At 48.5% G+C, this 24,570-nt stretch overlaps 1 protein-coding gene across 4 annotated transcripts in view; it reads left to right on the top strand.

The window, feature by feature from the left end:
• Window positions 1-24,412, top strand: part of MIA3 (MIA SH3 domain ER export factor 3) — a 37,437-nt gene extending 13,025 nt beyond the window's left edge. The window contains exons 5-28 of one of the 4 annotated variants that reach the window (XM_028531368.2): window positions 295-456; window positions 1,541-1,686; window positions 10,698-10,829; window positions 11,667-11,688; window positions 12,599-12,687; window positions 12,936-13,013; window positions 13,105-13,215; window positions 14,209-14,280; window positions 14,464-14,568; window positions 15,238-15,360; window positions 15,467-15,578; window positions 16,446-16,501; window positions 16,601-16,691; window positions 16,852-16,990; window positions 18,333-18,434; window positions 19,078-19,138; window positions 19,237-19,272; window positions 19,351-19,418; window positions 19,545-19,645; window positions 19,809-19,943; window positions 20,840-20,919; window positions 21,032-21,094; window positions 22,498-22,654; window positions 23,586-24,412. In XM_028531368.2, the coding sequence (XP_028387169.1) occupies window positions 295-456; window positions 1,541-1,686; window positions 10,698-10,829; window positions 11,667-11,688; window positions 12,599-12,687; window positions 12,936-13,013; window positions 13,105-13,215; window positions 14,209-14,280; window positions 14,464-14,568; window positions 15,238-15,360; window positions 15,467-15,578; window positions 16,446-16,501; window positions 16,601-16,691; window positions 16,852-16,990; window positions 18,333-18,434; window positions 19,078-19,138; window positions 19,237-19,272; window positions 19,351-19,418; window positions 19,545-19,645; window positions 19,809-19,943; window positions 20,840-20,919; window positions 21,032-21,094; window positions 22,498-22,654; window positions 23,586-23,896 (2,552 nt within the window). In that variant the 3' untranslated portion in view covers window positions 23,897-24,412. Of the gene's footprint in view, window positions 1-294; window positions 457-1,540; window positions 1,687-9,404; window positions 9,722-10,697; window positions 10,830-11,666; window positions 11,689-12,598; window positions 12,688-12,935; window positions 13,014-13,104; window positions 13,216-14,208; window positions 14,281-14,463; window positions 14,569-15,237; window positions 15,361-15,466; window positions 15,579-16,445; window positions 16,502-16,600; window positions 16,692-16,851; window positions 16,991-18,332; window positions 18,435-19,077; window positions 19,139-19,236; window positions 19,273-19,350; window positions 19,419-19,544; window positions 19,646-19,808; window positions 19,944-20,839; window positions 20,920-21,031; window positions 21,095-22,497; window positions 22,655-23,585 lie in introns of those variants that run through there. The other 3 variants (XM_036016123.1, XM_036016124.1, XM_036016125.1) reach the window with 3 other exon arrangements.
• Window positions 24,413-24,570: the final 158 nt, after the last annotated feature.

Raw genomic sequence — 24,570 nt, 5'->3', positions numbered from 1 at the left:
TTGAGGTCCCTGCTGTGAGTATATTTAGTTACTTATGAAGTCCTTTGGCATAAGGGTTTCTTTGTCATTTTTATTATGTTCACTAGCCATCTCTGCCGTGAGGGAAAAGCACCTGAAACTCCTGTTTCCCTGCTCACTTGGGCTCCCTGGCTGCCAGCACTCGGAGGGCCGGGGCGGAGGGCCGGGTCGGAGGGGTGTGCCCTGGAGTTGTGTGTGGGGGCGATGCTCAGTGGGAGGAACTGAATGGGGAGTGTGAGCAAGCTTTGTCAGCCAGTGCGATCTTCTTCCCTGTAGAGGTGCAGCCGCCCCTGGAAGATAATCCCTCCCAAGAGAACACAGAAGATCTTAAAATGCAGATTCCGGAAGAGCCTGGCCACTCGGATCAGCCCGTGACTAGTAACGTGGGTGTCTTAGACGTGCCCCAGAAGCCGAATGCTGAGAAGGACACTCACCCAGGTAAAGCTTGCTAACGTTACTCTGCAAAGCAGAGGCATGTCATGAAGAAGAGCTTCTAGGAGATGGGTTGTTACAGATAGGAAATGGAGGGGGGAGTAATACAGGAGTGAGTGAGTCTCGATGATAAGAAATCCTGGAACAGAACGAAGAGCAGGAGTTAAGGCAGCGATCCATCACAGGAGTCGGCCGAGGCTGTGACTGACCCACACACCAGTGACTGGCGAGCACTAGCTTACGCAGACCATTTTACACTGAAATGATACTTTCAAAGCCTTATGCTCTAGAACAGTCGTTTGCGGCCAGACCAGCCGCACCGGAAGCTCTGAGGGTGGGCACCAGTGCGCTGCGTTTAACAGGCCCTCCAGGACACTCTGAGGGGTTGAAAATCAGTGTTCAAGAACCACTGCTCCAGTCCTCACAAATTCGGTGCTTTCCCTCCACCCCACACTCACACCCACCGCCCGCTCAAGTAAGAGAGCAGCAAACGGCACGGAGCGCTGCAGCACGCAGCGGTCCAGTGGAGACTGGCGCCTGCGAACAGCGTCTGAATCTCAGAGCACAGCGAGTGTTTAGCAGGGGGGCTACTCTTTTTGTTTGAATTGAGAGAGTTGTTTTAAAAACAAAATTTAAAAAAATGCAGCCCCAATCATGGTGTCAATGGCTTTCTAATTTTTATGTGGCTTGCTCATTTTAGCAGGGAATCAGAAGAACAGCTGATCGTGATGGCTTAATGGTGACATGACATCATTCCTGTTTCCGTGTCTTGAAAGGCCCGGGAGCCCAGGGATCGCTTTACCCCGTGACCCCCTGCAGAGAGCAGGAGAGGTCACAGCAGGGAGAGCAACTCGTTAGTCTGGTGAGGGACAGTGTGTTGGAGGCACACATGCCCAATGCATTGTTGAAGGGCATGGTGACGTGAATGGGAATCTGAAGTTTTTTCCCTGCATAACTGTCTTGGAGCGAGAGAGGTGCAGGCACAGGGGCTGCTATTTTGTGGGCACTCCAGAAGTATTTTAGGTGATGAGAAACAACTCTTATCCTAAATTGTAAAATGAAATGCACTCGTTTTCCTCCTCCATTTTAGAGATGTTTGTGATGGAAAGCCCTCCTGACGATGCTGATGCTGATGCTGATGCTGATGAAGAAGAGGACCCGGAACTAGCAGACGAAGAGCCTTGGGAAAACGCGGTTCTCTTCCTGCAGTCGTTCGTGTCCTACTTAACCAAGACGGTAAGTTCTCAAGTTTGATGTGTACAGTTTCTTCAAATAGAACGTTATTAAGTAGACTTTGAACGTGGGGTGAAAAACGTAAAATGTTTCCACAGAAGTCACTCCTGACCTGTGGCAGACAGGCCCCCGAAACGAGCCGCAGGGGCACGACTTGGTGGTGCTCCACTCATGGCTGCACCCGAAGTGGGTCTGCTGCATGCCCGCGCTGGGCTGGTGCTCGGTCGTGCAGCACGCCCCACCCCCAACGGCTGTCCTGTCCGGCCGGGAGTGTTGTGTGCATTCACTTGCACAGAGTGTCTGTCGTGCAGGCAGAACAGCAAGGGCTTCGGTGACGGTGGAGTTCTGTGTCGAAGAAATTGGTCTGTAGTGGTGGGAGGTGGTCGGAGGTCAGAAGGGGTCTGAGTCATGTGTTGAGCAGAGCTGAAGGCCCAGCTGGAGTCTGACGTGTAGTTTGCTGTGGAACGGAAGGGTGGGGGCGGGAGACGGGGAGGCCAGGGAAGGTTTGCTGGTGCACAGGTGCACAGCGGGGGAGATGGTCAGACAGAAAGCAGGGTGTGTGTCATGCTGCGTTAGACTGTTAGGGATGGGTGTCCTTGGAAGTTTTTAGCAGGAAAGGATCATGGTCAGATTTGTTTCTTAGAAAGAGTTTCGCTGGAATGTGTATTCAGGTTTATCTTTCCAAAGGAAGTCCAGATCCAAATGAGACATTTAATCTGTCTAGAAGTTGATCTGAGTTTTCTTAGGGCTTAGCGCCCCCTTGTGGTGTTGGTTGAAATTGGGTGTTTTTCAGGGTAAACTGCTGAAATGAGCAGGCTTTTACAAGTGGGAGGCCAAGCTGCCCTTGGAGCTATAAAGTATCCTCCCCTAACAAAAATCTTGTTCTCTGGGTCCTGTTATTTCAAGGTTTGTGTAGGAAAGAGGGCTTTGTTGTTGTTGTTCTGAGAAGGCAACTAGCCCAACTTCTCATTAATTGAGTCATTTCTTCTCCTCCAGCCCTGACATTTGTTACAAAATCTGGGCATCAGAATCCCTGGTGTGAGCAACCTGCCTCACAGATGCTCCTGGCTGGCTCGGTTCTTACACTGTCTCCAAATGTTCCCCCATAGGATGCCTTCTGATTCCTTTTCTGCATAGTAATCCTTTCAGTATTCCAAGTTGTGCTTTAATTTTTTTAAGTGTGTTATATCATGGAACATTTCAGACATACAAAAGCAGAGAAAATAATAAAATGAATCTGGACCTGTCATTTAGCTTAATGGTAATTGCTTAATATCAGCCAGTATTTGGCACTTTCAAAATCCCCTTCCCCTCCTTTTCAAAACTGTTCGAATTCAAAGTCAGGATCTTGTTGAGGTCCAGGTGTTATAATCAGTTGATACATGTCTTAAAACAACTTTAATCAGATATAAATTACATACACTTAAATGTACCCGCTGTAGGACTGTGTGTACAGTGGTCCCCCTTTATCTACAGTCTTGCTTCATGCAGATTCAGCAACCAGTGCTCAACTGCGGTCCAAAAATATTCAGTGAAAAACCCCAGAGATAGATTGCAAGCCGTTTTGCATAGAGTGATGACATCACACGAATCATTCCTTTGTTCAGCGCATCCACGTACATATTGCAGACCATTTCTTTTTCTTTTCAAATACAAGGAAAAGTTTATTTAGAAGATCACAGAGCTAGAAGAAGTGAGCTGTGTCAGAAGTGAGGCTGGGTGGGCTCGGGAAACAGGTCAGGGAAGCAAAAGGAAGGCTCTGAACTTAGGAGAAGGAAACAGGGACACAGGAGCCTGGGTGGGGGGGCCAGAAAAGCAGGGGCCGGGCCCAGGCGGCAGAGGGGGAGGCAGAGCTCCTGATGGTTCCCCCAGTCTGTTGCCCCGCCTTTCAGTTTCTTAACACTGTCTTTTAAAGTGCACGTTTTATATTTCTATGAACACCATTTTATTAATTTCTGCTTTCATGGGTTAATGCTTTTTGTTTCCTGCCTTAGAAATCTTAGATTTCTTATGATGAAAATAACTTCTTTTGTTTTCTTCTAGAATTTTTATGGTTAATCCTCTCGTGTTTGGTCTGTGCTCTGTTCTGAGTAAACTTTTGTGAACAGTGTCAGTTATCTTCCATTTGGGTAATTCCTTTCTGTCTTTTTCCCTTTAGTACCCAATCTGCTGTTAAGCCAATCACACAAATTTTTCAGTTTGGTATTTTATTTTTTTATCTGTAAAAATTCCACTTAGTTCTATTTCATATCTCCCAATTCTCTCGTCAGTATGGTCATGGTTTTGTTATTTTTCAAAAAATTCTTAAGTATTTTTTAAAATACCTTTAAAGATCTTGTAAGCTAATTGAATCTCTCATCCCTGTTGCATTTTCTTGGCCTGTCTGGCCTGTTTTTCTAGATTGACTTATCCACTGGGTATGGGACACGCTTGCCTGCTTTTTGCACATCTAATGTTTTCTGCTTTTATGCTGAGCACTGCAAATATCATGTTGTTGAGTGCCTAGATTTTAGTGGCTTCCTTTAAAAAGGGTTGGAGTTTGCTTTAGTAGTCTGTTAAGTTACTTGAGGATCCGCCTGATCCTTCTGGTCTCCTTTTAAAGATTTGCTAGGGAGGTATACACAGTAGTCTTCAGCGCGAGTGCAGCCTGCTCCTAAGGTGTGACTCTCCTGGAATCTGCTGAATACCTCTCTGACCATTCAGCCATGTTGGTACACTCTGACTCGCTGGGGTACCTCGGTCTCCCAGCCCTGTGTTGACTCTGGGAATTGTTCAGCTTCCAGCTTCCGGTAGGTTGTTTTGTTGTTGTTTTTGTCTGTAGGTTTTTGGGGGGAGGGTGGCATCCTTAGGGAATATTACCTTATTACATGTGTGTTGCTTTCAGTTCAGCCCAAGACGGAAGGAAACCCCCTTGCAGATTTTTGGAACCCCTTTTCTCTGGAGCTGTCCTCTAGCTGGTGTCTTCCTCTGTGTGTTTCAGGGCCCTCAGTCCCCCTGAGCTCTGAACTCTGCCTCCTCAGTGACACTGGTGTCCTCTGCCTGGGGTTCCCTCCCCGTGCTGAGGTCTGGAAAGGGCCTCCAGGCAGAAAGTAGGGGGACCATCAGAGTCTCCTTACTTGTGTACCTTCTCTCAAGGCTTGCTGGTGTGTGCTGCTTGGTCTCTATCTGGAAAGTTGGGCTTTTCCATATATTTTGTCTAGTTTTCTAGTTACTTTCAGTGGAAGGACAAGTATCATAACAGTGACTCTGACAGATTTCTCCTTTTGTTTGCTGTTTTTGCTGCAGTGTGTTCACTGAATAGACGGTTTGGCTGGCTGCTGGAGGGGATCGCGGTCTGGGTTTTGCTAACTGCGTCCCCTGGTACACTTGAACGTGTTTCTCTGGTTCTTCGTGTCTTCTGGAACTGGCAGCCAGGTTCGGGAGCTGTCTATCTGTGGGGCCGTGGCTCCCGTTAGGGATACGTTCTCGTTCCCAAGATTGCTCGCTGCTTATGAGTCAGCTGGCATTGCCAGGCCTTCTCCGTGGGCACAGCTAGGAAATGGGTGGATTTTTTTGTGTGTGTGAATATTCCTTGTGATGCCATAGGGATACTTTCAATCAAAACTCAGGATGCTGGAGGGATTTTTTTAACCTCATGTATCTTATATTTGCGTCTTCTTTCTCTGATGTTGGAAATCCCAGTTTTCAATAACATCAGCACGGTTACTTACTTTATTTTACGACAGTCACACAATAGCATTAAAAGTACCATCACCAACACGACCACCACACGTGCGAGTGACAAGACCAGTGCAGGTCAGGGAAACCCTCTGAGTGGCCCGAGGCAACAGTTCCTGACACAGCGCCAAGAACAGAACCTGGTAATTCTGGGGGAGTCGGATAGAGGACTCAGCAGGGTCCCGCCCAGACTAAACGCCGCTCCCGTCTGACCTAACAAACCTGAAATGCTAACCACGAACTGGGCCTTCATTGAGTCAAGACCATTCGCTAGAGGAGGGGCTTGCCTCAACGCTGATGAAAATGCAGTCTGTGAAGTGCCGTGAGGCGAGGTGTGCCTGTGTGCAGGAAGAGGGTCATTGTAAATAAGGATTTACCTACACGCGTGGAGCTGGAAGTCCCGCAATCTGCAGTCTGCAGGCTGGAGACCCAGGAAAGCCGGTGGTGTAGTTCAGGCAGAGTCCAAAGGCCTGAAAACCAGGGGTAAAGAACGTTTTATTTTCTGGTGATGAAAGAGTCAATTAATCAAGAGAACACAACAGTCCTGCATATTATGTTCCTGGAAATAGATCTTCAAAACGTATGCAGCAGAAACTGGTAGAACTACGTGGAAAAGTAGACAGGTCTCCAACCAAGAAGACCCCAGTATGCGGAGAGATGTACGGTCTTCGTGAGTCAGATGACTACTGTTAAACTGCCGCATTGTCACGGCGACAGACAGTAGGTCAGACATCCCTAACATCCCAGTGTGATCACTAGAGTCAACATAACCCCAGCAGGACTTTTTTTCTAAAATGACAGTCTGATTCTACAAGTAATATAAAAAAATGCAGAGGACCTAGAACAGCACAAACATGACCTGATTTCAAGACTTCTTATAAAGCTGCAGTAGTTAGCTTTGGAACAGAATAATCTTGAAGTAGATCCATACAGATATGGCAATGAACTTCTGACAAAGGTGAAAGGCAATTAAGTGAAGAAAGGAAAGCCCTTTTCACAAGTGGTTTTAGAATCATTGGACACGCCCTGTGCAAAAAACTAATCCACACCTCTCATCATAAACATGAGTTAACACAAATGCTTCATAGGCCTGAGTGTAAACCTAACACAGTAGAACTTCTAGGAAAACATTAGGTAAAGATTCTCAGATTTGACATCAAAAGCATGATTCATAAAGAAAAAAAAATAGTTTGGACTTCATCAAATAAAATTTTCTGCATTTCAAAATACACTGCGAATGAAAAGACAGGCCATAGACTGGGAGGGAGTCATTGCAAAGTATATTTCTGATAACAGGCATATCCAGAATATAGAAAGAACTCTGAAAGCTCATTAAGAAGAAAGCAGATAACCCAATGAAGTAACACTTCACCAAAGAAGTTACGTGTGCAGCTGATAAGCACATGGAAAGATGCTCAATATCAATGTTTATCAGGGAAGCATGAGTTCAAACCAGCTTGAGTTAAGACCACTCGCTTACTAGAATGATTAAAGTGAAAAAGACCAATGTACCGGCTGTTGGAGAAGATGGAGGAGCTGGAAATACCATGCACTGTAAGGGGTGGGGGGTGTAAAATGGTACAGCCCCTTGGAAAAAAGTGTGTCAGTTTCTTCAAAAGGGAAACACCCCTGTCAGATGATCCAGCCACCTCTCAGCTACACAGTTGTCCGTGAGAAAATAAATTACACATTCACAGAAGGATGTGTTCATAGCAGTTCCATTTGTCAAAGCCAAAACCGGAAATAAAAACAAATGTCCTTCAACAGGTGCATAAATAAAGAATGGTATAGCCACACACAGAAAATGCGGCTGAGTGATAAAGAGGAGTATCTGCTGATGTGCGCAGCCACGCGGGGGAATCGCCAGTTACTCTGAGTGAGAGAAGGCAGAGAGAACAGGGTGCATGCTGTAGCATTCCGTCTGTGCACAGCTTCGGGACAAGCGAGATGATCTGTTACAGCAAAAGTTCTGCTGCAGGGGCTGGGGCGGGGTGGCTAGTGGCAGGGGGTGGGGTTACCAAGGTGGGGTGGCTAGTGGCAGGGGGTGGGGTTACCAAGGGGATGTGGAGACATGGAAGTGAAGGATTTATGTTCAGTACCTGGACTGTGACGATGGTTGCATAGGTGTATTCATATGTCAAAACTTAAATTGTGCACTTTAAATCATGTGTAGCTTATTGCATGTCAGTTTTACCTGAAATCCATAAAAATGTGTTTGGCTGCTCCTCTTACTTTTTTAGATGATACTATTTCATATTACTCCACCCCTCCTTTAAAAAAGTATTCTGGAAACCACACCCTAGCAGGGTACAGAATTACTGGATTCCCTGTCTTCTGGTTTCACAGTATACCTTATTCCACAGCTTTTCTTGCTGATGGACGTTTTGGTTTATTTCTAGTCTTTTGTTATTAGATGAAGTGTTGGAGTAACATGGTACTGTGCATGTATCTTTTCACCATTTGTCCTTGCGTCACCTGCGATCGTAGGAAGTGGGATCGTTCCATCAGTAGGTGAACACGCGGGTCATCTGGGGAGATGATGCCCCGTTCCCCTTCGCAGGGGCTGAACCATTTCCCAGGACGACAGCAACGTTGGAGAGTTCCGTCTCCCTCTGCTCTGTCACCAACAGGGTGTGCTGTCCGACGTCTGGATCTCACCCGTGTGAGCCAGAAGTGGTCTCCCAGCTGCGTTCTTTCATCACGCGAGAGGCAGAGCACGTTTCCATATGTTTGTCACTGTTCCTGGTTCTCTTCCTGAGAACTGTCTGTTCATTTTTCAGCCCGTTCTTCTGTAGGCTTGCTGGCCGTTTCCTTCTCTCCTGATTTATAAAGTTCTTTACACTTTAGGAATATCACCCCTTTGTCTGTATATGTTACAAATATTTTTTTCTCAGGTTGTCATTGTAGACTTAGCTTATTTGGCATTTGTGTGTATGTGTGCAGGAGCTGGACAGGGGTTTTTTTTTTTCGTTTTAAGTAATCACGTTTTATAAATCATTTCCCTTGGATTTTGAGACATAATTACATGGAGAAATTCACCCGTATTTTTCCTAGTACTTGTTCTTATTTCTACATTCCGTTTTCTGGTCTATTTAGAATTCATTCACATGAACAGTGAGAAAAAGGCCATTCCATCCTTTTCCATATGGCTATTTAGTTATGCCAGCACCACTTATTAAAACGTCGTTTTCCCCAGCTGATTTGTACTGTATCCCAGATTTCCAATGCCGCTGGGTCCATTTCTGGAGTTTCTATTCTGTTCGATGATCTGTCTATTCCTGGGCCAGAACCACTCTAATAACGGAGCCTGCCTTCACCTCCCGTCCCATCCCCTCCGTTCCCCGATTTTCCAGGATTTTCCCCGCTTGTCCTTGCCTCACTGTTCTGAATTGACTTTATATCCAACCCAAAGACGTACCTTTAAAGAGCTGCAGAAATTGGCTTTTTCTCCAGGTTAGTGGCCCTGGTTTCTTCATAATCCTCGTCTCTCTCCCTAAGGCCCCGTAAACTGTCAGGTGTGGGACCCAGAACGGAACCCAGTGGCATGGGCGTGATAATGACCCGGTTGCTCTGAACACGGCTTTTTATGGGGTGTCAGCAACAGCGTGAGGCCGTGTGAGCCTCTGGAGGTGGGGGGGAGGGATCCGTGGGCCGGGCGCGAGAGACGCGGGGAAGGCAGGCCGCGCCCCGGAGCCGGCCGCGGGGTCGGGGCGGTGGTCCTTCAGAGGGGGCCAGAGAGGCGACAGGCGGGGTCTCGAGTTTCTGCCCGCAGTGACCGAGGGTCCATCCCCGGGCAGACGTGAGCGGCCGGCCCCGGCCGTTCTCCCCCTCGTAGCTCCGGTCCGCCCCGGGATCTCTCTGCCTCCCAGTTGCTGAGGCCGGTGAGCCCGCGTCCTACCCACGGCGCTGCGTGTGGTTTCTTCCGCGCAGGCTCGGCTCCCCCGCCCCGCTCGGCCATTGGTTCCTTCCGCCGGGGCCCCGCCCACTGCGCGCCCGGCCTCCGCGGGCACGTTTACGTCGGCCCAGGGGCCGGGGCCGGTGACGTGTTTCACGGAAGGTGCAAGGTGGAAAGTGCCTGTCCCGGGAAGGCGAAGTTCATTCCCAGGATCCTCCCCTCGGGTCGTTTCCCAGGGAGGAGACGGTGACAAGAGAGGGGGGCCCGGTGCTGCAGCACGGAGAAGCGTCGCCTCCGCTCTTCTGTCCGCACACAATGGACTCAGTGCCTGCCACTGTGCCTTCTGTCCCCGCTTCCGCGGGGGATTCGGAGCTTCTAGGACCCCTGTCGGTGCTCTACGCAGCCCTCATAGCCAAGCTCCTGGAGGTGACGGTCCCCATTCCCGGGGAGGGACCCCAGCTCTGGCAGGCTGGTGGACGCGTTCTGAGTGGAGCGGGTGCCCCGACAGATGGGGCGAGGGAGTAATGGAGTGTGTCGGGGCCTGGGGCAGGCAGGACCCTGCAGTGCTGTTTAAGGGGACCAGTGGGCGTGTTTGTGAGTAGGTGTGTCCCCACTTGTTCGCTTTTTGTGAGCACTTACGGTGTAGCAGGCACGGTGGGACTTGCTGGTATGTGATCGCTGTTGGGACAGCGATTATCACGGCCCTACGGGTCCTCCTTTTCCAGTGACCCTGGCACTGTTGGGGGAGGGGCCCGTCTGACAGTTACTTGTGTGCTCCTAGAGAGGGGGCAGTGAAAACAGCGGAGAAGCAGGCAGGTGTGTATTGCACTGCCTTTGAGGAAGCGTTTAAAAGTAGGGCATCGAGTTTTATAGATGACAGTTAACTTCAGAGAAGTCTAGGCCAGGTTTCGCTGTCTGAAGCTCTTCAGCATTTGTCTTTAGGTAAGAGTGGAATAAAATTAAGATTTAAAATCCTAGAGGAAAAACACATTATTTGTGTGATGTATTATTATTTCAGTTTTATTTGCCATAGAAGTTGATTAATTCTATAGTATTTCAATTTTTTGTTTTATGTGGCTTTTTAAGTCATAAAAATCAACTAAAAGTTCGATCCACAGGGATTCTCAACATGTGTTAGGCAACATGATGTGGGGTGATATTGACAACTGGAATCTATGCACAGCTTAAAAGACGTTTAGATTCATAATGTTGAGAAACATTTCAAACCGAACAAAAAATGTGAGGTTGCCTGTATTAATTGAAGCAGTGGAAGCTATTGAAGGTTTTTGAGGAGGTAGTTCTTCAGCAGAGATTGATTTAGAATTTCTCTGTCTTTCTTTGTGGCTGTTCTATTGTAATTTTTTTTAATGGTTTCCCATTATTTCTGATACTCCTGTTTCAGCTACTTTCCACACTGCCTGGTGGCGTGCAGTCTGCCCCTGACTTCTATGGGCTGCCCTGGAAGCCCGTCCTTATCACCGCCTTCCTGGGCATCGTTTCATTTGTCATTTTCTTCTGGAGAACCATCCTTGCTGTGAGTAAATTAGCTCAACTTATACCTTGACTCATAAATATAAGGAATATTTTAGTATCACTGGCCCTTTTGTTTCTTTTTCCGCTCAGTATTTCATCGCCATTTATGACATTTAAAAGAGAAATAAATTAAGGGTTACAAAGACCTTTAGTAACACTTTTTTTTTTTTTACAATTGGTTAGATTTCATTGTCATGTAACTAAGGGCTGTCTTTGGGAGATGAATTGGGTGTCAGCTGACTTTGTTGTCTGTGCATTTTCCTCCTGTAGCCGTCTCCTTTCCCTTTCAGGTTTATGACACTGTGGTTAGGGGCTTAGGAAAACCATTTAGATTTCTAACTTCAGGCAGTAGTCAACTTTGAATAGGATTTCCAAGGTGTTTTCTGGTGAGAGGAAGAGGCCTATCTTAGTACAAAGATAGTGCATTTAATTTTGTCTTTTTGAACTATCATTACTTCCATACCCCATTCTGGCTGTTCAGGATTGTCAGATAATTTTTGGTAAATGAAGCATTAGTATATTTAATATGAAAATATTACCCATTTTCATTTTTAAAGTTAGATGCTTATTTAATAAGATTGGTGCTCCTTTAATAGACATATAAATCATTTTTTGTTGCAAAATGAGGTATTTACCTATTTATCAGAAACTATTTATGAATCACCACCAATTACATTTGAAATGCTTTTTAACCTTTTTCTAATTCTATGGCTCATTAGCCTGAACTAACTGTTATTAAATTTTCTTGTAGTTATGATTTGACTGTTGTATCAGAACTCCAATATTTCTAATAGTAAAACGCTTTGACATCAAATTTTATTTCATTTCTCTCTTTTAGGTAAAGAGTCACGTGTACCAAGGTAAATATTTGGACTGATTTTGTTACCTTTTTTTCCTACTGTCCCCTCATTAGTGGTGTTCAATATGAGTTTTATAGCCTGGAAGTAGACATAGTGACGTCTGATGTCTGATTTATTGCCTCCTGAACATTTTACTAACCCCAGGTTGCTAGCGAGGATGACAGAGTAGATGGCAGTGCCGCCCCCTGAGACAGATGAGGTCGAACAGCCTGTGGGAGCAGGAAGAGAAGACCATTGGTTTAATTTGGGGCAGGCCGACTGTGCATGTGGACAGTGTTCTGTGCTGATGGTTTAATCAATATAGTGTATTCATTTATTCAGATAGATAATTTGAGGAGTCAGAGATACAGATGAACAGGCTGTATTTCCTGTCCGGCTCTCTTTGCAAGTGGTGTGTATTCGAAATGACCGCAGTTTCTGCAGAGAAAGCTGCTTCATGAAGGGAAGGCTCTCAGGCTGAAATACTTTCCTGTATTTTCTATCGCTGAAATACTTTTAGTTGGAGTCTCACTGAAATAAAGATTCTAGTTCTAGTTTTCTTAAATTTTCATAATACTTTTACACTCTTTTTTTAAGATTTTATTTATTTATTTTTAGAGAGGGAAGGGAGGGAGAAAGAGAGAGAGAGAGAAACATCAATGTGCAGTTGCTGGGGGCTGTGGCCTACAACCCAGGCATGTGCCCTGACTGGGAATCGAACCTGTGACACTTTGATTTACAGCCCGCACTCATATACCTTTTACACTCTTATTGCTTTTAACTACAGGTCGCTTTTTAAAGACTGATAGTTAACACTAAAGAAGTCCTTTTCCTTCACAGTGCGGGACAAGAGGGCTTTGTTGCTGACACATTGAATAATTCAGTTTTATTTAGTAACCATAGTCATATTATGTATTTCCCCCCCTTTCAGTCACTGAACAGCAGATTTCTGAGAAGTTAAACAATCTCAAGAAAGAAAATGCAGACCTTGTACAAAAATTATCGAATTATGAACAGAAGGTATAGTTCTCTTAGTCCCCCTTCCACAGGTCCAGCTTTAATTATTTCCTTCCCCTGTCTTACAGTTTACTTACGCTATTTTTAAGTAATATTTTTAAATTCTATGATTTCCTACAAATCATCCAAATTTGAAGCAGTCATCATGCATGTAAAATACTACTTTCTTTTCTGATGTGTCACCTAGTGGAGATAAGTTTTGATAGCTCTATAGTTCATATTTCTACATTTTGATTGTTTTATTTAAATAGATCAAGGAATCAAAGAAATATGTTCAAGAAACCAAAAAACAAAATACGATACTCTCTGATGAAGCAATTAAATATAAGGTAAAAATCCCTCTTCTTTTTGAGATTACGTTCTAAAAACAAAAGGAAACTAATGAGTAATTATTACTAATTTTAATATCTTTTTCTGTAGGATAAAATCAAGGAACTTGAGGAAGCGAAGGAAAATCTGAATGATAAAGCTAAAAATCTGCGTCTTATGTTGGACTCTGAGAGAGAGCAGAATGCCAAGAATGAGGACTTGGTAAGAGCTTTGCTGCTAGGTGTTACGTAATTTGGGTTTCAAACTCTTTTTTCCCCAACTATTTTGTAGATTGGGTGAGTTGAACTCTGCCTTTTCCGAGAGTAAGTTCAAGATTCTGAAGCAGGGAAATTGAACCTACTTCTATCTGTTTTTAAGGAATTTTAAATGCTAATACTACAAGTTATTTTTATAGATCCAGCAAGTACTTTTGTCCTCAGCACTGGGTAATTTCACATTGCTTGGCTCAACCCCGAGACATGCAGAGCAGCTAAGAAACTAGCTCAGCTGAACAGTTTTAGTACTTTGTTTTACTTGCGTGGTTCTCTTTCAGATAAACTTTTAACATTAGAATATTCTAGAATTAAATGAAAGTTGCAACGGCAGTAGAGAGCGTTCCCGGGTGTCGCACACCCAGTTGGGCTGCTCGCTCGCCTGGCTGAGGTTGCTTCACTGTCCCGGTGCCTGTTTTCCACCCTCTGCGCGCTGTGTTCTGGAAGGAAGCCACCGTGCACAGCCCACGTGCACAGCCCACGGTGAAAAGGCTGAGGAGTACATGCCCCGCCTCCTCGGGGAGGCAGTATCTTCCTAATTTATTCGGAAGTCTGCTGCATGTGAGATTTGTCTGTTCTCAAGTGCAGCCACTTTTAGTTCGGGCAAGAGAATTTATAAAGTGACCTTGGAGATTTTTTCCTCAACCCCTAGGAAAAGCCACTGGTTGGGACTGGTGTACGTGGAAGTTTTCCGTTTCCTTTGCTTTCCCCTTTCTGTCTGGTCATCCGCCGCGTCACCTCACAGCTGGGGAGTTGTGGGTGGCAGGAGTCACGGAGGCCTCCAGCTGTTTTATTTCCTCATCTTGACCTTCTGGATTGTTCTTGTAGGCTAAATCTGGATCTCCTGCCTTTACCTGCTGTCTGCGGGATGGCTCTTTCGTAGACTATCCCAGTGTTCTACTGAAGTCCTAACATATTTCCGTGTTCTTCTTCCACGTGGCAGATACTGGAAAACACGCGATCTTTGGACAAGTTAAAGGACGTTATTGCGATGAACGCCTCGGAACTTTCCGAGGTAAATCCGCCTACAGTGCCTGCACGAGAGCGGCACGCTGCCTGAGCTTTGCTAAGGAGCGAACGTTTGTGTGTGCTAGGATATGCAGCAAAGTGAAAACTATCTGATGTCTCATTGGGGAAGTGTAACTTCTTCCCTGTTTCTCTTTGGAATCAGTTCACTAACGGGAGTGTTTTGGATTAGGTTCAGATCGCCCTTAATGAAGCGAAGCTTAGCGAAGAGAAGGTGAAGTCTGAATGCCATCGGGTTCAGGAAGAAAATGCTAAACTTAAGAAGAAGAAAGACCAGGTAAAGAAAAATTAATGCCATCGGTTACGTGAACTAGAGAACTGGGTATTATTTACCTCTCGAACATCCTCTTTCAGAGTCTGTTTTTAAGGAAATGAAATGTGTATGCAGGATCCTATTCTTAGCAATGCGAGGTTTAAACTGGGCTCCCAAATTGAGTACACATGTACATTCTCCATCTGTTCTGGATTTTCTGTTCCTCTGTGCAGTGTCTTACAGCTAGCACAGTGTGTGTTCAGTCTTTGTCTTGTCAAAGACCCACCAGTTAATAACCTGAGTATCCTCAAGGGGGCGATGGATTTGCTCCTTAAACTAAAGAATCAGTTGAAGGCAGTGGCTGCCTCACTGACCCAGGGAGGGTTACAAGATCTGGAGTCCGGGAGGCTGAGGTTGTGCCCTTCTAGTCCTGTTGAAAGTGAGTGGTTTGAATTGGCTACGGTCTTCTGAAGAATACAGTAAAGTGGATCAACTTTTTTGACAGCTCTTCCATTCCCACTGCAGTTCTGAGGGCTGGAGCTACTCTCCCCTGGCCCTGATCCAAGGCCTTAGGCCACCATGACAGGGCAGAGAGGACCATGGCTCCAGACTAACCTGTCTCATTCACGTGGTCCTGATGTCTCCAGTGCAAAAGCCCTAACTTTTGGCAATTCACGTGTCTTAACTTTTCAGTTGCAGCAGGAGATCAAAGACTTGAAAAAAGCACACACTGAGCTCAGTGAGCAAATCACATCATTTGAGAAGTCTCAGAAAGATCTGGAAGTAGCGCTCACTCACAAAGAGGATAACATCCATGTAAGTTCATTCTCTCGAATGCACATTTAATTCTTGCGAACTCCCATGCAGCCCGATTGATTAAAACTGAGAGGTTCTTCCTAATACCCTTTTGCTTCTTTTCTAGGCTTTGAATAATTGCATCACACAGTTGAATTGGTTAGACTGTGAATCTGAGTCTGAGCGTCAGAATAAAACAGGAAATGAGTCAGATGAATTAGCAAATGGCGAAGTGGGAGGTAAGATGGGTTTCAGGGAGGTCTGCCCTCTCCTTGCCTTCCTGTCTTTAACTGAGTGCACCGATGCCCCTTGGAGGCCGACCGACTGCATTTCCTCTTAGGCTTTGGCCTTGTGGACAGGCACCGCGGGGTTTGTCTGTGTGCACGTGTGCCCGCGCGCCCTTGCCCTGGGCAGCGGCGCGTTGCCGGGCTGCGGCAGAGCCGTGGGCGGGCGGTGAGCGCTGACTCAGCTTTTCCGTCTCATCAGAACTAGCTGTGTGCGCTGGGGCCCAGTACTGAACACCGCTCAGTCGGAGAAGCTCGCTTCTCACCGTCATGGAGGCGACATCTGAATTCAGTGCTCGTCCTCTCGGTGGCTTTAAGGCCCCACAGCCGGTTTTCCGAGCAGGGAGGTGGCCGCAGCCGTACACCCACTGGGGCCGTGAGCGGCAGCTGACACAGATCCACGCTTCCTCATGCGATGTCTCTGGCCGCTGCTTCTCAAGTCAGAGAAGCGTGCTGGGTGTTCCCCAGCCCTCCTGGTGGCAGACTGGAGGGGAGAGCGGAGGAGTGAGTCTTTCTGGATGAGACACTTGACCAGGTGGAGGTGGATGAGAGCGAAGAGAGAGCTTTGCCTCGTGTATACCCCCTTGCTCACGAACGGCACGGATAACAGTTTTATGGCTCAGACACTTGTATTGTACCTTCACTTTTTGACTCTTAAGTTTGTGATTCTCCTAAAAGTCAAGTAGCCTAACCAGTTCTATTGGTTAGTTTGTCCTTCCTTTGAATATTTAAACATGGTCATCGTTTAGTTTGGGGGAAATAAGCAGATTTGTAGTTAAAAAGCATGGGATGCGAAAGTAATGAAAACCTTTTGCTTCTTAGGTGACCGCAGTGAGAAGGTGAAGAATCAGATTAAGCAGATGATGGACGTGTCTCGGGTATAGTCCTTTGTACACAGCAGGGAGGCACCGTGAGCGCTTGTGCATTCTCACGGGGGCCTCACTTTGAAGAACACTTCTCTCTGCTCCACTTTCTAGACACAAACAGAAATATCGGTCATTGAAGAGGATCTAAAACTTTTACAGTTGAAGCTGAGAGCCTCGATGTCCTCAAAGTGTACCCTGGAAGGTAGGTGGCGAAATGCTGGGATGGAGACTGGGGGTGGAGAGAGAAAGAACAGCGCTCGGTCCCCGTGCCTCTCACCGCCCCGCCCCCCCGCACGCCAGCCCCTCCAGCTCCCCAGCCCGCATGCACGCGCGAACACAGCTCCGGTGTTCCCACCTCACAGACCAAGTGAAGAAGCTGGAGGACGACCGCAGCGCCCTGCAGTCCGCCAAGGCGGGCCTGGAGGACGAGAACAAGACCCTGAAGCAGAAGGTGGAGATCCTGAACGAGCTCTATCAGCAGAAGGAGATGGCTTTGCAGAAGTAAGGTTTTCGTGGGCCGACCACCTTGTCGTGTAACTAAATGTGTGTTCCTTTAAAAAATAGTCTCTTTTTTAAAGATTGTTAGCAGTTTTTCCCTCCACAATTAGTATAGGGTTGCTCTTTTCCCTTTCTGCCCCATTTTCCATAACTTGCATTTTTCTTTCCTTTGTTCTGGATTTTTTTTTCCGATCTGTCTTCCACTGTGCTGAAATCTCCCTTCTGTCATCAAACCTGCTGCTAAAATCCTTCACGGAGTTCTTAATTTCGGTTACTGTGTTTCAGTTCTGTAGTTTCTCTGTTCCTCTGCTGAAATTCGTAATTTTGACATTTACCTCCTTGAATGTAAGAGGCACAGTCATTTCACGGTCTGTGTGCTAATTCCACTGTGGGGACTCCTGACGGGCCTGTCTGGCTCGTCTGACTTCAGCTCCGGTCCCGCCTTGCAGAGCGCCCTGCTGGTTCTGACTGCGCAGCGATGTCTGTGATAACAGTGTTTGTCTGTAATCTCAGCATCTTCCCAGGTGACACTTACAGACACTTGCAAAGTACTCGCTGGAGTGTTGAACGGGCAGTAAAGAGTACAGAACCTTTTTCTCTTTGGTGTTTTTAACCCCTTTGACTATAGCTCTTCTCTCCTTTTGCTTCTAATTCATAGAAAGTTTCAGGTTAAGTGTCTTGAAGCTGAATTAGGTGCAAAGGGGTCCAGCAGCAACAAGAAACGGCATTGTGAAACCGTCAAACGTCACTGTCCTTGTGACCTAGGTTCTAGTCGACTGACAGCTTGAGCTCAGAGGTGGCTGGGTTAAACCCAGTTCCCGGGAGGGAGCGCCCCTATTATGGGACAGTCGGATTCTTTTTCTGTTGGACAGACACTGCCCATCCTGAGATTTCTCTCTCTCCTTACCCCAGCCCCACCGACATGGGCGGCGGCAGTTTGGGGACTGAGGCATGCAGGGGTTCTGTGGTCAGTCGTGCAGACGGAAGACCTGCTTTAAAGGGGACTGTCCTTACCATGGTTCCTCCTGGTCTCGGGTTGGGCAGCAGCCCTCCCGACACAAGTGAGAGAAGTGGCGACAGGTCCTCTTCCCGTGGTGGACACGAGAGGACCAGTCCAGCTTCCTCCTCACAAGCGGAGCCGTGTCACATACAGTGGCCCTGGCATCCCACGCTGACGTAAAAGGAGCTGTCCTCATCTCACGCAGGGGAGAGTTGCCCGTGGGGCCCGTGAGGGTGTCTGCGTGCCCGTGTGTTTGGGAGAGGGTGGGGGGCCCACAGGGAGGCCCGCAGCCAGCCTGCCCGCAGGCGGGAGAAGCGCGTCACCCCACAGCCGACTCTCCCCTAGGAAGCTGAGCCAGGAGGAGTTCGAGCGGCGCGAGAGAGAGCAGCGGCTCTCGGTGGCGGATGAAAAGGCGCTCTCGGCGGCCGAGGAAATAAAAACCTACAAGTGAGTGCAGTGCAGCTTCCAGAGTGCGGAACTACTGTTGGCTTTAAAAAAAGAACGAAAAACAGGTTTACAGTTTGTACAACAGAACAGCACAGACGCATACACAATGGTCAGAGGGCATGATATGTTCAATTCTCATAAGAAAAGATACATTCTGAGTTAACAAAGGAAGAAAATGTTTAACAAGAATTTCCCTACACCCAACACTGGCAGTACAGTCAGGGAACTTGGTTCGCGCCCACAGCTCTGGGTGGTTTCACGTGGTGGGGGATCGTTTTAGGAAGGCAGTGGCTGTCTGGTGAATCTGAAACCTGACAATGACAGGCCACGTTGACGGGCCCAGCGCTCACACGCAGCTCTGGGAGGTCCTCTGTGGATGTAATTAGAGGAAGGAAAAGCTTTATGCAGGGTGATATGCATAGCAGTTAAAGAAATTACAGTGTATCAGCATAGACTCTCCAGGCACTAAATAATAAACAAGGAGATTATGCAGTTTTGGTCATGCCGTACTCTCACTGTAAGCACGTAAGCTACGTTTCTGCATGATGGATGGCATCCGTCGGGTGTGGTCAAAGGGAGCGCGTGAAGTCGCTTAGAGTTGTGCTCGGTGGTGCTCAGTCGGTGAAAGCCGTGTGGTTCTCAGGTGGAGAATTGAAGAGCTGGAGAACGAGCTGCAGAAAACGGAGCGCTCCTTCAAGGACCAGGTGACTATGCCGCCCGCGGCCGCGGGCTCCTCCGGGCCCTCGTGCGGTTTGTTGTGATCAACCCCCACACATGTTCTTCCATGCGTTGTCTTTTCCAGCTTGCTGCCAATGAGAAGAAAGCCCATGAGAACTGGGTAAGGTTCGTTTTCCTTTCCTTTGTTTTGCGCGTCACCTGCCACCACTGAAGCCGGGCCTTTTCCTCCCTCCGACAGCTGAAGGCTCGCGCTGCAGAAAGGGCCATGGCTGAAGAGAAGAGGGAGGCAGCCAACCTGAGACACAGGTAGGTGCCTCGGACACCTGTGCGTTTTCGGAGCGTTGCAGAATTTTTTAAGGCTGTGTTGTGTGGCCTCTAAAAAGAATTGATCTTCTGTTTTATATGTAAGTCTACTCTTTCTCTGTATTCAAGATTATTAGAATTAAACCAAAAGGTGGCCATGCTGCAGCAAGAACCTGTGATCGTCAAGCCGATGCCGGGAAGGCCCAGCGCACAGAACCCGCCACGAAGAGGTAGGGAGCCCCCCCGCGCGCGGCTGCCTCTGTCCCGGGCGGGCTGTGTGTAGACGCCTTTCCACTTCTGCGCGTCGTGGTCACGGCGCCCTAGAAATGACCCCGAGAACTTCCGGAAGAAAAGAGGCTGCCTGAAAGTGTAACCGTGGACTGTCACGTTCAGGTCCCCTGAGCCAGAACGGCTCCTTCGGCCCGTCGCCCGTGAGTGGGGGCGAGTGCTCCCCTCCGCTGAGAGACCCGCCCGCCAGACCGCTGTCCGCCACGCTCGGCCGGAGAGACGTGCCCCGCAGTGAATTCGGTAAGCGGTCACACGTTACCAGCACACTGTTTCGGGTTCTTCCCCTTTTATGGGAGAATTCTAAGGCAAACAATGTTTCAGAATTTAGGCCTGTCCGACATAGAGAAGAAAATTTCTTAATTTTCCCTAGCATTTCAAATAGTCTGTTGCAAGATCTGCTTTAGAACAGAAATAATCTATTTACTATTACTATTACTACAGATAAGAAAATATGCAAAACATATTTATATGTAAACATATATTTATTATTGGTTTTGCTTTTTACAAATTTTTTACCCTGATGTGTAAGCCTTTGTCTTTGGATGAAATTTCAAGGGAATTCATGCCTTGAATATTGTCAAAGTAGCCATAAGACCTCATCATCTGGGCAGCACACAGCCATTCGCATTAGAACACGGGACGCTTTGCATCTGTGTCTGCGAGTAACCCTGTCTGAAAAAGTCGGCGAGACGTGGAAGCTGTCGTGCACAGACGGGGGTGGGAGAACAGCCCTGGCGCAGTGCCAGGCCGGGTGGGCGCTGCTCATGCGCAGGCTTCACGGCCGTCCTTTCGGCCCAGGAGCCTCTCATCTCACTTCTCTAAGTCTGTGCGGGAACTGAGGTTTCCCCTCAGAGGTGCTGCGGCCTCGTTCTTAATGCTACTCCCCGGGTAGAGGGGAGCCCTGACCCGTCCACAGCTGGGTTATTCCTCCTGAAAGTCCACGCCAGGGCCCTGTGCGTGCTTTCTCGGGGTTCAGTGGGCGGGCCTCACCTCGTCCCCTGGAACCTGCCTGTGGTAGGGACCCGGGTGTGCTCAGGGAGTCTGTAGTCATGGCGGCAGTGGGCAGAGGACTTGTTTATTCTTCCTCAAACAACAAAAGTCGGAATATGTCTAAGTCAGTTCTCGGCCTTCCGCAGATCCAGGATCTGGGGCAGCTGCCATGGTGAACAGCAGCCCAGGAAGCTCTTCCCCTGCCAGGGGGATGGATGAGGGCAAGGTACGTATTTCAGGGGACGTTTCTCTTTTTCTTGGGCATCTCTCTTTGCCTCATCCGGCTCCTGTCTGTGTGTTCTGTTACATCTGTGCTGTCGTTTATTTTTTAAAAAAAGCACCCTGTTCCCCAAGAGTCAGAAGGCCCCAACATTACCCCTTTGGCTGAGCATCCAGTAGCAGTGAGTACTTAGAGGTTGAGGCCTGAACTTGGCTTTTACTCGGTGTGCTTCTGGGAGGGACATGCAGTGCAGGGCACTAACTGTTTTGCTTTTAAAGTGCACGGCAGTGTGATCTTACGCTGGTCTTGGACTTGGAAGTGGTTCTGGGTTGCTGCAGTCTGATGGGTTGGTAGGTTTTTTCCCTCCAGTGTCTGTTTTGGTTAGGTGATTAACCCGTTGAGAGTGTTGTAATTAACTAAAAATGTGCAAAGTTGTCCCTCTGCCTTCACGCGGTGTGCTTCTGTGCTGAGTGCTTTGAGGCAAAGGAAATTCATTGTGTATTGCGTAATTCACCGTTACTCACATTGGCTTGGAAGTGGCTGTTCAAGACCGTCTCCAGTGGTACGCTAGGCAGGCCCTGTTTTGAATAAGCTGAAATCACAGCTCGGCAGCAGCAGAACGCTTGCTGGGGGTGAAATGCCGCCTGGTGAAGTCTGTGATGGCTGCTCTGCCAGTTCCCGGTGCGAGACTTAGATTCCGTTCCCGAGACTGTTCTCTCAGCACTGGCGTAGCTGTTCCGGGCGCTCCGATCCTGCATCACAGCGCGCCCCCAGGTTGAAGTCAGTACGTGTGAGAAAGGGTTAGTCATCGTCTTGTAACATCTCAGAGCACGCAGCGTCACTTGGAGAAGCGAGGTGACTGTCAGCGCTGTGCCCGCCCCGCTGCCCTGCAGAGCATCGCTTCTGTTGGGAAGCGCTCCCCGGTTGCAGAGCGGACTCCGGGAGGACACTTCTTTCGGCAGATCTTTTTCTCCAAGGGCGGCTTGAGTGAGACCCGGGACCCCTTGGAAGCAGAAGACTTCGGAGGATAGATGGCTTTGTTAGAGGGGGCCAGAGGTGGGAAGACCACGGGCCTGGAGGCAGGCCCGACTGTGAATTCCAGCCCAGCCTCGGACGTGCTGTGTAAGCCTCAGCAGCTCCGCCGGGGCTCTGAGCTCACGTGCAAAGCACGGAGATCGCACCGGGAGACTCAGCGGTCTGAGAGTTAGGCGAGGGTACTCCGAACGGTGGCTGCGATTACACGTGTAGCGAATGGACTTTCATTCCCTTTGTCCTCTCCATTCTCGGGAGGGAGGGAACCAGCTGTCGTGGTGACGGGAGGGATCGCCCTGGAGATAGGTCCCTGTGTCTGTGGTGGGACTTGACTTTCTAGTTACTCGGACGCCTTTGACTTGCCCCGACCCGCAGCAGTAGGATCCCAGACGACCCTCCGCTGCTGCCCGCGGTGGGAACGCGGAGGGCGGAGTCTCACGCAGCGGGTCTGCTGCTCGCCGGTGCCCGACATCTGCTTGGGTGTCAGCTGGTGCTGGTGCTCTTGTCTGTCCTACTAGAGCACTCCAAACGTGAACTGTTTCTGCTCCACAGGTGACCATGGCTGCAGAAGGGCCCCCTCCTTTCCCGGGGGCGCCCCTCATGAGCGCCCCCCTGGGAGGCCCCGTGCCGCCGCCCATTCGATACGGACCGCCGCCTCAACTCTGCGGGCCTTTCGGGCCTCGGCCCTATCCCCCACCTGCACCGTTCGGTATGATGATCGGCTCGCTGACTTGTAAAGCTCCTGTCTCCTCAGTCTGTTCTTTGCTACGGCTTTAAGTTGCTGTCGCAGGGCTGCGCAATAGAAAGATAAAGCTGGTGGAGTCCGTTTTAACTTTTCCCGAAGGTTCTTAAAACACACGGGGTGCTGCCTCGTCTCCCCTCCTGAGATGGGAAGGAGCCGGCGTGGCCTGGAGCCAGCAGATGGGCTGTTCATGGAAGCCAGAATGTGACGTGTGCAGCCCTTCATTGAACGTCTGGGGCTGCGCGCCGGGCTCTGCCCTGGGCGCATCCCACTTACTGGGGCCGCCCGGAGCTCAGGGTCCTAGAGGCCGCAGCTGCAGAGGCCACTGTACAGCGTGACTGGGTCCCAGTGTAAGGGGAAAACTGAACCCTCAGGCCCCACCTTGGGAATGAGTGGGAAAGAAGTTTTAAAGACAAGGTGGAATGTAATAGCTACCTAATGCATGTTGAATTTAATTAAGTGCAGCTAGAAGGCCCTCCTTGGGTTTGAAATTGAAGGACCTTGATTTTGAAATTTTAATTGATACAGTAGTAGACATGGAAGCTGCTTTATCAGAATTTGTTTTTGTAAAGCCCTTTTTTCATTATCTGTCAAATACAAACCAAGCTCTCCTGAGACACAGATGGCAAAACTGTGTAGTAGAACACACGACAGGCAGAGTCATGTTTAAACCCTGCCCGTGTTGCTCATGGCTGGCCGGCCGCCACAGGCCTGCAACTTAAACGTGCTGAGCCTCAGTCTGGCTGACCCGTAAGGTGGGGTGCCGCCCCCAGACTTGTAGGGTTGGGAGGAATGAGAGGTCAACACACCTAAATGTTGATCTTTCCCTAAATGTTTAGGGATCACCTGAATGCAGACATGCTCACGTGTACTTACATGACACAATTTTTGTCTCCAGGTCCTGGCATGCGGCCACCCCTGGGCCTGAGAGAGTACGCACCAGGCATTCCACCAGGAAAACGGGATGTGCCTTTCGACCCCCGGGGATTTGTGCCAGGACACCCTCACTTCAGGCCTGTCGCCTCTCCTGGCCCTCGGGAGTACTTTATCCCGGGCCCCCGACCACCGCCACCCCCAGCCCACGGCCCCCAGGATTACCCTCCACCTGCTGCAAGAGACTTACTGCCTTCTGGCTCCAGGGAGGAGCCCTCACCCGCCTCGCAGAGCAGTGGCCAGGACGCCTCCCCAGCCTTGAAACAGAGCCCATAGGCTGACCTCTGACCTCCAGTCTGAGAGCAGGTGGACTGCACTATTCATTACAGTCTTCAGAATCCAAAAATTTAAATAAAGCTAGTTTTTAGAACTAAGCTGCCCTGGCAGTCTGCATTTTTGAGCCAAACAATTAAAAAATACCCCCCCCCCCCAAATAAAAATCAATCACCCTGTAAGCTACAGCCCCCCTTCCAACTTTGAAATGTGCAATAAATACCTGTGTTTTAGTTAATGTAGTGTATGTAACTGTCAAATGATCTAGTCTGTCTTGGGAAGTACGAACATTTCCTGTGGAAATGCCGTAAGAACACGTGTTTCCATTTATTACCCCATTTCTAGTGTGTGCCAGCCGAATGCAGAGCAACTGTGTCTATAAGCCTGATTTTTTAAAGTGTCTGTCTGGTCGCAAGGACTGTTACGCTGCAAATGTTTACTAAAAGATCACTGAACTTTATCTCCCCCTTGCTGAAGTTCTTTGTAGTAAAAGTTCATTAAAATTTGGTTATGAATGTTTCCCAAGTGTCTGTTGAGTCATTGATGGTTTCCTCATGAGACGTATGCGGGCTGGGAAAGGGGTACCCAGGGGCAGGGGCTGGGGGGCGTGGTGCAGAGCCCCCGCTGCTGGCTGGGCAGCAGGGTCAGCCTCAGCTGCCGGGATGCATGTAGAAGCA

The sequence above is a fragment of the Phyllostomus discolor genome, chromosome 15 (genome assembly GCF_004126475.2).
Source record: "Phyllostomus discolor isolate MPI-MPIP mPhyDis1 chromosome 15, mPhyDis1.pri.v3, whole genome shotgun sequence".
Classification (NCBI taxonomy): Eukaryota; Metazoa; Chordata; class Mammalia; order Chiroptera; family Phyllostomidae; genus Phyllostomus; species Phyllostomus discolor.
The sequence above is the reverse complement of the archived record's forward strand: the minus strand, read 5'-3'. Positions and strand labels throughout refer to the sequence as shown.